Source organism: Anoplophora glabripennis, unplaced genomic scaffold (genome assembly GCF_000390285.2).
Source record: "Anoplophora glabripennis isolate ALB-LARVAE unplaced genomic scaffold, Agla_2.0 scaffold1362, whole genome shotgun sequence".
NCBI lineage: Eukaryota > Metazoa > Arthropoda > Insecta > Coleoptera > Cerambycidae > Anoplophora > Anoplophora glabripennis.
In genome coordinates, this window is record NW_019417449.1 from 61997 (window position 1) to 73778 (window position 11782).

The window sequence follows — 11782 nt, forward strand, 5'->3', positions numbered from 1 at the left end:
TTTTAGATATCGTTTTACATTAATTTTAAATAATGTCTGTCGGAGACTTTTTTAATGGTAAATACATTCTTATAACTGGAGGATCGGGTTTCATTGGAAAAGTGCTTATAGAAAAACTATTAAGATCTTGTGGTGGGATCGAAAAAATTTATGTACTTTTAAGGCAAAAGAAAGACAAAGCACCCGAGGAAAGACTTAAAGTAATCACCGATTATCAAGTAAGCATATAAAAGCGATATGTGACCTCAGTGGTAAATGTGTATTCATGTAGGGAGATATTTGTAGACTTCATTGATAAATATATTGATTTCGTATGTACTATTAATTCTGTAACTAATTTTTTTTAATTTTCTGATATATGTACTTTTCATATAAGCACAAATTATCTATAAAATTCAATTAATAAAGCAAGTTCACAGCCCATTCGTGTCCATCTTCTATTATAAAAACGCCAATGTATTTGTATGAATAATAAAAGGGATTACTTCTTTCCCGAAAGTTATAATTCTAGATGATATTGAATATAAGAGTGGAAAGGCAATATTAGATACATTTGTTAAACATTTCAGTAGTGGATACAGGGTGTGGCGTGTGTGTATCTATAAAAATTAACTACAGCTTCCTGATGATATTTGTAATAGAAAAGTCTTATACGAAAAAGTTCTATCTTCGCGTTTTTTTTGTAAATTAAAGTTCATTTATTCAACGAAAATAAAGGCCGACCCTGTGTTATTTATTAAAAACTTTGGAAATGCTTTATTTTCTTCTTAGAAAAATTTCTTAGTTTGTGCACAAACTAGTTTTACAATGAACCGAGAAAACAACGCATTTACTCCTTCCGAACGTGTCGATATGGTGTTAGTGGATGGTGTAGCCGGAGAAAATGCGCTCACGGCGACTAGGTTGTACCGGGAACGATGGCCACAACGTCACCCCCCATGTGAAAATACGGTGCGTTCAGCGGCTGCGAGATACGGGGAGTGTTATTCTTCGAGGAGAAGGACGTGGTCAGCAAGTGAACAATTAGTAGTCGACGATTCGCACAGCAAGTAGGAACCTACCTCATACCGTACATCGCATCTTAAGGCGCCAACTGTTGCACCCCTATCATCTGCAACCAGTTCAACAAATTTTACCCCCGGATTGTGATCAGCGAATGCGTTTTTACAGATGGTTTTTACGGCAATGTGCCAACCAAGTAGACTTTCCTGCTTATGTTTGTGTAACAGATGAGGCGACAATTTCCTACTAGTGATGAAGTGAATTTCCATAATATGCACAATATGGACCGATGAAAAAATCTTCACGCGATTAGAGAAACTCATTTTCAACACCGGTTCTAGGTAAATGTTTTGGCTGGCATAATAGGCGATGTACTTGTGGGTCCCTATTTATTTGAAGGACGACTAAATGGACCAACATATGCTGACTTTTTGGAGAACTGGTTCCTGAATTATTGGACGATGGATGTGGCATTACAAGTTCGGGCACGCATATTTTATCTTCAAGATGGGGCTCCTCCACATAGTATTCGAGAAGTAACGACACTTGAATGAAATGTTTCTTCAGCGATGTCCTGTGCCGTGGCCACCTCGGTCACCCGATCTAACTCCAACGGACTTTTATCTTTGGAATCACTTGAAGTCACTGGTTTAAAATACTTCAATTGCTACGGTGGAAGAATTGCGAAACCGTATACTTGAAGCTGTTGACACAATTAGGGGAATATCCGAATTTGGAAAAATATTCGCCAAAATTGAGTGCGTCAGTGTCATGCCTGTATCCGCGCTAATTGGGATCAATGTCAACATTTTCTCTAGAAATGGTAAGTTTTATTTCATTTTGTTCCATATCTTAATGGAGTTTGTTTAGTGCACGCAGTTGGCAACTACTGATGCTTACTGATGTGGTTTTGTTTGCGAATTCTTGCAGTAATAACAATGCATTTAAGATAGTAATTATTAATTAATTATTATAATAAGAAAATATCAGTTTTTTTTTAAATATATATTTTTCTTGGTTGTGACTTTTGCATTGAAAAATTCCCCAAAAATTGAGAAGTATCTTTCTATCCTTCAACGACGATTTGTTTACGCGGCTGGTCTACAGCACACGGACAGGACCGTTCCAGAGAAAATATTTTGATCCATAATTGAACTTTAATTTACGAAAAAAAAACGCAAAAAAAGAACTTTTCGTATAAGACTTTTCTATTACAAATATCGTTAGGAAGCTATAGTTTAATTTTTATAGATTATACACGCCACAAACTGCATAACATTATTTGCAAAATAGGAAACAATAATAATATGTCTCAATAAATGATTATACATTCAATCATTCCATTGTTTTATCCGGCGTCCCTCAAGGTTCTAATATTGGGCCTCAGATATTTTTAATTCAATATAATATTACTTCAAAACAACTTAATTAAAATATATCAATGGACATGTGGTAATTTGTTACATTTTGATATAAAAAAAAATGTCTTACTATAAACGTATACCAAGAAAAAGAACCCTGTATTATAGGAATATAAAATAAACGATATACCGCTATCCTGGGTTGAAACAGTGTACAGTACATTTGTATGCACCAGTCACAACATTGGTCTACTTTTTTGTAAGATAATTCTCACCGATCATGACTGAATTTATTGGTATTATTCCATGTTTGTTATTTTCTAGTTGTTCGATACTTTAAAGAAGATTAATCCCGAAGCTATTAAGAAATTAGTACCCATATGTGGAGATATAGCCAAACCCAAACTTGGTACGTACAATTTTAGATGACGCATAATAATTATAACATCCATCTGAGCTTATATGAAAAATGTGATATGAAAGTTGGGAGCTTATAATTTTCAATGCATTTAAATATGTGTAAAATACATTCTTTCTTACCTCCTTACCTTACATTCCTTCTGGGAACCATATTGGTTATCACCATGTTGAATTTGTTGATTTATTGAATGAAGGGTACATGGAATGTTTTCACTTTCACTTGCTACAAATTTGAATTTGAATAAGTAAATTAAAGTGGTTAACTTAGTTAACTATTTTCAAATTTTTATTAAATTTTTATGCATCAGCAAATGTAGTTCAGCAATGAATACTTAGTGGTAATTTACTACAAACATGGCAAAATTGGCCATTTTATGGGATATTTTTAAATTTTATACGAAATATTGGATCCGCCGTGTTACCAATTTAAAAAAATAATAATTGGTGTCCTTAACACTTATTTATGTTGGTCAATCGAAACTTTCCACCCCGATTTTTTGGTTTAAAATAAAAATCTGGGAAAACGCACGGACAAGTCGACTTTTGATTTGAGGGGGAACTATTGTTCAGTTTTTTTAACCCCGTAACTTTAACCCCCTAGCTGGGGAGAGAACAACCCCCCAAATTTGAACAGGGGATAGTAATCGTGCCGTACCTCTTTTTAAAGGTCTCGTCGAGTTCTTTATGACCCTACAATTTCGCCTCATTATTTTTATCCGTAACGAAATGACAGCTTGTCAAAATAAAAATACTTACTAATTTATTAATTAGGTCTACACGTGAACTTTATCTAACAAAATGTCCGCCGTTAACATCCATGCAATAATAAAATCGATTCTCTATCTCTTCTCTAACATTCTACAACATATCGGCAGTTATCCTTTGACATTCTACAGTTATGCGTTCTTGCAGAACTCCATTGGCCCACAATGTATAGCGTTTTGTTCATTTTTTAAGCTTTTTAAACTCAAATACTATTAATAATTACATTTTCATAAAATTTGACAATGTTTTTTTAGCTTATAGCCATCATATTGAGCCGCCATTTAGTTTTTTTCATAAACAGCGAGTAGCATTTGAAAGTAGACATTTCAATGAAAATTTTGGTTCATGTAATAATAAATATACCTTGCGCCATTAACTTTGATCTTCTTCACTCTTTTATCATTAGAATCTTGTCAGAAGCATCCAACAAAGGTCAATGGTTCATCCAGAATGACTTCCTTTTTAAGTCTTACCTGACGATCGATTAATTTTAATGATTTTAGTTCAGTGTCTTGTCAACGTGGCGACGTACGGGAAACTTAATACAATAAATTTCGTAATTTGACTAGAGTTAACACGATACAAAACAGGAATTTAGGATTAAAAAAGACAGTGGACAAATCGAATAATACCTAAATATCTTATTTCCATTTTCGTTAAATGTAGAAATATATAAACTTTTAGGTTTAACCGAAGAAGACACCCAAACTCTTATTGAAAACGTGGACATCATCTATCATGGAGCAGCGTCAATAAGATTCGATGATCACCTGAAAGATAGCATTCTGCTGAATACAAGGGGAACTAAAGAAGTTATAGACATAGCATTGCAAGCAAGAAAGTTAGTAACGTTTGTGCATATATCTACTTCATATTGTAATTGCGATAGATTCGAAATAGAGGAAAAAATATATCCAGCACATGCCGATTGGAAAAGTACTATAACATTGGCGGAACTAGTTGATTCACACACTTTAAGTATTTTGTCACCGAAATATATTTATCCTTTACCAAATACTTACACATTTGCAAAATCTTTATCTGAACATGTCGTTAACGATTTGTGCAAAGGCAAACTACTTGCAACCATTGTAAGGCCTTCAATTGGTAAGTAAATCCAGAAAACTGAAATATAAAAGTTATACTTAGATATTTATTTTTTGTATTTTTATTAATTTGTCATATTTTACAGCAACATAAATATTATTTTTCTATCAAATATTTGTCTTTCTGAGGAAAATCAGGATTCACTATACAGGGTGTCCCAGTGACAGCATACAAAAATTTACCAGGGAGTAGACCAGACCAAAATAAGACCAAAATTCTTATAAAATGTTTTTTAAGTAATTTTTGGGTGAAGTGTATATCAATTAAAGGTCATTAAACCTACATGGTGCTTATTTCGATCTGACGTCAGGGGTGGCCTAGGCCAACTTGTCCTCAATCTTATGTCATCATAACTTTTGCATATCCTAGTTTTATGTAATTTGATTAAGTTTTCCTGAATCTGCAATCGATACTGAACAAAAAATGTACTTTGGTTTCATAGCTCAAAAATGAATCGTTTTCGAGTAAATTAGGTCTAAAGTATCGATTGCATTAATTCGTAAAAAATGCATATAAAGATTTTATTTGTTGCTATTTAGTAGGTAGGTATCTGTTATTATAAAAAATAAGAATGTTTACCTACTCGAAGTTACAAGAAATTAAGCTTCCAAAACAGCAAGATATTGAGTATTATGGATTTTCCAACAACGAGTATGCCGATCATATTTATCTGCGGTTTCTGTGATGGAAATTCATTGGCGGCCTCACAAGAATATCTACGCAAGTTTCCAAACACATCACGTATTGCAACGAGTTTTCCAAAGAGTCCGTGAGACCCGAGTGTTAAAATTGGAAATACCAGAATAAGAGGTAATTTGGAAGATGTAAACATTTTAGAAGAAATATCGAGGCAAGTGAACACGAAGCAGCGTCTGAAGAATTTTAAACCGAGAAGAACTTCACCCATACCACATACATAAAGTACAAACATTGCATACTGGTGATTCCGAAAAAAGGATACAATTTTGCAGGTGGTTGTTAGAAAATATCCATAATGACGAAAATTTCCATTAAAAGATATTGTGGAGCGATGAAACTATCTTTACGAGAAATGGTATAAATAATTTAAACAATTTTCATGTCTGGTCCATTGAAAATCCGCATGTGAAATGACCCTCCGCGTTTCAAAAAAGATTCTCCATAAATGTCTGGGGAGGAATCTTCAACGGAGTCATTCTGTCTCCTCAGATCGTTTAAATTCAGAGAGATACACGGAGTTATTAGAAAATATTGTTGATGGCGTACTAGATGACGTTCCTTTAGCTTTGCGAAATCAAATGTACCACCAACAAGATGAAGCACCTACTCGTAACGGAAGACAGGTATCCGCGTGGCTCGATTGACATTTTTCACAACGCTGGATTGGGAAAAATGGACCTATTATGTGGCCTCCCAGGTTCCCTGACCTCAACCCACTTGATTTTTTTTACTAGGGTCATATGAAGCAACCGGTGCATACCAAACTCAGCAACGCGAGAGACGATTTACTTCAAAAAATTAAAGCAGCCGCCGAGCAAATTCAGGCAACCGTTGATTTGCGAAGGGTTTACAATTCCTGGTCAAACGATGTCAGGCATGCATTGAAGTAAATGGTCAGCATTTCGAGCATTTATTGAAATAATTGTTTTCTATTTTTATTTTTAATATTATCATTTTCTAACATAATTTCGTTTCAACTTTATTTTTTGTTCCCCTAGACCTAACAAATATTAAATAATAATAGAAACCTTGTTTAGTCTCTTCATATTCATTGAGCCGCAGCTACATGGGAAACTGTAGCGCAACGGTAAATAACTTTGTTTTTTATAATGACAGGTACCTACTAGATAACAACAAATAAAATCTTTACCTGCATTTTTTTACGAATTAATGCGGTCGATAATTTAAATCCAATTTCCTCGAAAACGGTTCATTTTAGATCTATGAAACAAGTGCACATTTTTTGTTTAGAAACGATTGCAGATTCAGGAAAACTTAATCAAAATGCATAAAACTAGGATATGCAAAAGTTATGAAAACATAACCTTGAGGGGAAGTTGGCCTAGGCCGCCCCTGGCTTCAGATCGATATAAGCACCTTGTAGTTTTAAGGATAGGTGCACACATGACCCAAAAATTACTTAAATCCCTTAAAGGGTTTTTGAGTTATTGCGAAAAGTTGTTATTATTTTATTCTAAACAACACTCAGTGAAAGTGCATCGCAGAAAAATATTTTATAAGAATTTTAACCTTATTTTGGTCTGGTCTACTCTAAACATATTATCTAGGCCAAAATTACGGTATACTATTGTTACTATTCTGTATACAACGTACGTTCCAAACTAAGGAGGACTTTTTAAAAACAAAACCAACAAAAAGTTTTTTGGCAAAACCGATTTATTTTATTCACAATAGTCCTCTTCCGACTAAATACAGCGATTTGCATGGTCTAAAAGCAAGTCGAATGTTTTAGATTGTCGGCCGGAAATAGGCGAATACGGGAAGTGGTTGACAGGTAAAATGTGATTTTTAGTCAAAAATCGGTCTCTACTGTCGATCGATAACATGGCGCATTATTGCACAATAAATGCCAACTTCCTTATGTGCGATATTCTGTCTGAATACGACGAATACGATGCACCAAACGCTTCAAAACACCAAGATAGAATTGTGCATTAATGGTTTGGCCCGGTGGACCAACTCTTTGTGGACAATGCTCTTGGAATCGTAAAAGCAAATCAACATTATCTTCACTTTTGACTTCTCCAAACTAGATTTTTTTAATTTTGATGCCTTGCATTCGACAGTTTGGCGCTTGGTTTCTGGATGATATTGAAAATACCAATACACCAGTCACAATGTTGTAGAGAAAGTTTTTCTCCTTTTTAACACCCTTGATGATGTCCTTCGAATGTTGAATTCTGAGCAATATTCGGTTGTCAGTTAACTTATGCGGAACAAACCGTGCTCACACTCTTCGGTAGCCAAATGTTCGGTCAAAATGGGATAAATTGATGTTTTAGAGATGCTCACTTCTAATTCCATAAATTTCTATGGAAATTTTGGCTGACATTTTTGATGAAATCTGCTGTGGTCACCGATTTCGGTTGGCCAACATGTTGCTCATCATTTATGTCCTCACGGCCGTTTTTAAACCCACGTACCACTCATAAACTCTGCGACGAGATACACATTCGTTACCATAATCTTGGTTGATCAATCAGTTTTACTAAGTTTAAAATGTTGGATGCTCATTTTTGTACCGATGACAATGACACGAACATCATTTCAGACGCCTCCATTAATTCAAATGTCATGAAATTTTGACGGTACATCAATGAAGGATCTACCTTTCTAACGCATGTAATTGCCAATAGATGGCCTTACTAGAAATTCTATTTTTGGAAAGTCCTGTTTGTTTTGGAACGTACCTTATATTATCAACACTACAAAAGTTATGTTGCTTGAAACTTTTACCACTGATGTTTAAATTGCAGTTGTTCCGTCTTTAGACGAACCAATTCCTGGCTGGATTGAAAACTTCAATGGCCCAGTAGGTCTGCTCTGTGGTGGAGGAAAAGGTGAATAGAAAATTATATTTAACATTAATATGATTAATATCAAGATTTGATTAAACGAAATTTTTTTATTTGTTTGGATTTCTCTAACTAACACCATTTTCCCTTATTTCTATTTTTTTTGTAAAGGAAAATAATTTTTCAAAATATATTGGTATGTCTTTAAACAATGGACGTGAACTGAATGAATCAAAACAATAGCGGAGCAAGTATATTATATTTTTTTATCAAATTATTTCCAATCTGTGGTGGTTAATATTTTGAGAAATTACATCGATTTTTGAATAAAAGCAAATATTTATTAATAAAGCGTATTAAAAAATACCTAAACCTGTTTAATATTATATTTCTAGGTATATTAAAAACACCTTATGGAGAAGAAAATTCCACTTTTGATTGGATTCCAGTGGACATTTTAACAAAGTTGTTAATTCTGATTACCTACGAAAAGGCCTTATCTAAGTAAGTGGCTTTAATATTAATTTTAAATATTTTATTGAAAAAAAGATAATCCTTCAGAAATCAATCCTTATAAGACCTAGAAACAAATTCCAACGCTGAAGAATTATTGAAAATTATTTAAAATTTCTAAAAATACCAAATATACAGAGTGTTTCACGGTGACGACCCATTAGAATTATTACAGAGACTACTTCGATTTGAATTTTCAAAATTTGGGATACAGGGTTTTTGGTCCTGTCGTTCTCAACTAAAATAATGGCGTACCACTTCCGGTTATACCGGAAGTCGCCATCACCTTACTTATTTTAAATGGAACATCCTATATATTATTACAATTTTGGATTCTACGTGCTATTTTAGGTGGACTTTTATAAAATTTCCCTATTCCTAAAGTTAACCGTTTTCGAGATATTTAATTTTTTTCAAAAAATGGAGAGAAACAGTGACTAGCTTCAAACCATGTGTATTTTATAGTAAGAAAGATAAAGCAACAATATATATATATATGGGGATAGCTAGACCCCTAAGCTTTCCATCCATACTTTCAATATGGCTTAATTGTATACATGGTGCTAGAAATTTAATGCCGAGTTTAGTTAACTTCAAACCTTCATAAGTCGTTTTTTTTTAAATGGAACACCCTGTATGTTTTTCTATAATCTGATACACAATTTTATTCTCTTTCGAACTTGTGGATTCTAGAAATAACACCATCAGTCACTGCTTTTGCTATTTAAGCTGCAGGCAATTCATGGAACGCTCTTCGTATTCGAGCAATCAAATCCTCTTTCGGAGCAACAGGTGTAGAATAAACTTTTTGCTTTATTACTCCCTAAACATAAAAATCTAATGGAGTGAGGTCGGGAGAACTTATTGGCCAATTCCACGGTCCTAGGCGTCTCATCCATCTATCTTCAAACATTTCAGTCAGCTGTCGATCGATTTGATTGTGACAGTGAGGTGGATCCCCGTCTAATTGATACCAACACTTCCTTAGTTGGTCTAAAGGTATATCATCTAGAAAATCTGCCACAACCGTTTGCAAAATATTGATCTGTCGGCATTTAAATTTTCTTCCTAGATATGGTAAGAAATTTGGTTATCTTTAATTAGACAAAAAACATTTACGCTAAATTTATTTTCAAAATTTCTTTCCCGGATAACATGAGGATTTTCAGATGACCACAAATGAGTATATGTCTATTAAAAATACCTTCTCTCGTAAATTTTGACTCGTCTGTCCATAAAATATGTTGCAAAAATTGTGGATCTTCTTGGTATCGCAACATCGTTTCACAAAATCGTACACGTTGCACGGCGTCACCCGGATGAAGAGCAGAAAGCAGCTTAAATTTGTATGGATGCATATCATTAGTTCTTAGCACCCTGTGAATGAACGCTCGTGAAATGCCTAAATGATACTCTGCGGCACGAGTTGAGCATTCTGGATGAACATTAAAATAGGCTAGCACATTTATTACATTATCTTCATTTGAAGTTATTGGTTTAGGTAAAATTCTTTCTGCACCAATTCGACCATACTCTAGTTGATTTGCTAAAATTCTTCTTAACTTTTTTCTGCTCATTGATGGAAAATTCGGAAATGTCTCATTAAAAACTGTACATGTTCTGCTTATAATCCCATTGCAACGTCCGTGAATGAATAATAAATTTAAAATATCAGCATTTGAATATCTTTGTTTTGTATTTCTTATAAACACTATGGACTAAATTAAACTGTCACTACAAGAGATTAATAACAAATTGACAGTTTAGTTGTTTGTTTTGAAGTTTTGCAAAAAATTCCACAGCTATCACCGCAAGAAATTACATGATTTTAGGTGATTCACAAATAATAGTAGATAACTTAAAAATTAGAAGAGATGGGTAAAGGGAACCCTGATACCGTTCGAAAGAGAATAAAATTATGTATCAGAATATGTATTACTTATACGGATTAAAAATGTTACTGCCGAGGTACCTATACAGGGTTGTTTACGAGACCACTAGGTGAAATTAGCCTAATAACTTGTATCAATTCACTACTAATGTTACCAGTTGTACGCTAACAAATTCAGAGAATGAGATATTAAAAACCAGAAATTTTAAACGCCATGGAAAATGATCCTGGTACCAGTACTCGAAGATTTGCCACAAAATTTTAAGTTAGCATAGTTTGGCTTTAGGTTGTGCACTGGTCTTAACTTTAACTTATTCTTGTTTTGTTTTTCTATTTTGTGTTGTCTAAAGTGTGTTTGTCAAATTTTGTTAGTGAAAATAACATTAGTAATCTAACATAGTAATTATGTCCAATTAAAAATTAAAAACAAAATCACAAATATTTCCTAAACCGTTAATTTTACCGACTTGAACCAAGAGGGTATATCGTTGGTATATTCTTCAGGAAACTTATTTTTGATACAGGCAGATTTCGATCGTCATCTGTGCAAAAATTCTGGGTTGTTAACCATTGGGCATAGTCCGTCCCTGGCGTTCTGGGCATAATGAAGTTTCACTTATAACTTCAAAAACAAGCTGTAAGCATGTGTTATCGATCACCAAATTTATATCATGACGTTAATGGTTTAGAGACTGTGACGGACTGATATTATTTCGACCTCATCTATTTATACTGGATACTATCGATTTTTTTACCTGGACACCCTGCATATTAATCTTCTGAATATAACGCGGAAAATTTCAAGGCACGCCGCCGTAAATTGTTACTGTAGATGCGATAACAGAACTTTATTGGCTTATTATTTTCCTGGAAATATTGTACGGATACTGTATTTAGCGTAATATACATATCATTCAGTATTTCATTTAATTTTTTATTAAAAGTTGTGCCTAATCAATGAACTTGTTGATATGTTGTTAATCCATGACGAGTGCCAGCAAAATGCTGCAAATACATCGCGTCGTTATAGTCCGTTACTTTTTTATTACGGTTCACATATGCTGCAACATTAAACAACGCAAATATACTCCATTAATTAGCGAATAAAATCGACAGTATTAAAAAGTTACTTTTAAATTCATTTCAGTGACATGGATGAAATTCCAGTATACAATACTGCTGCTGGTGAGAAGGCAGTCATGACCTAC

At 33.8% G+C, this 11782-nt stretch overlaps 1 protein-coding gene across 1 annotated transcript; it reads left to right on the top strand.

The window, feature by feature from the left end:
• On the top strand, positions 1 to 8674 carry LOC108915315 (fatty acyl-CoA reductase 1-like; the record flags this gene model as incomplete). The annotated part of the gene is made up of 5 exons (XM_023456317.1): positions 1 to 218; positions 2688 to 2772; positions 4233 to 4655; positions 8132 to 8215; positions 8566 to 8674. Coding segments are annotated over exons 1-5 (887 nt in total), but the record flags the coding sequence as incomplete, so codon positions are not given.
• Positions 8675 to 11782: the final 3108 nt, after the last annotated feature.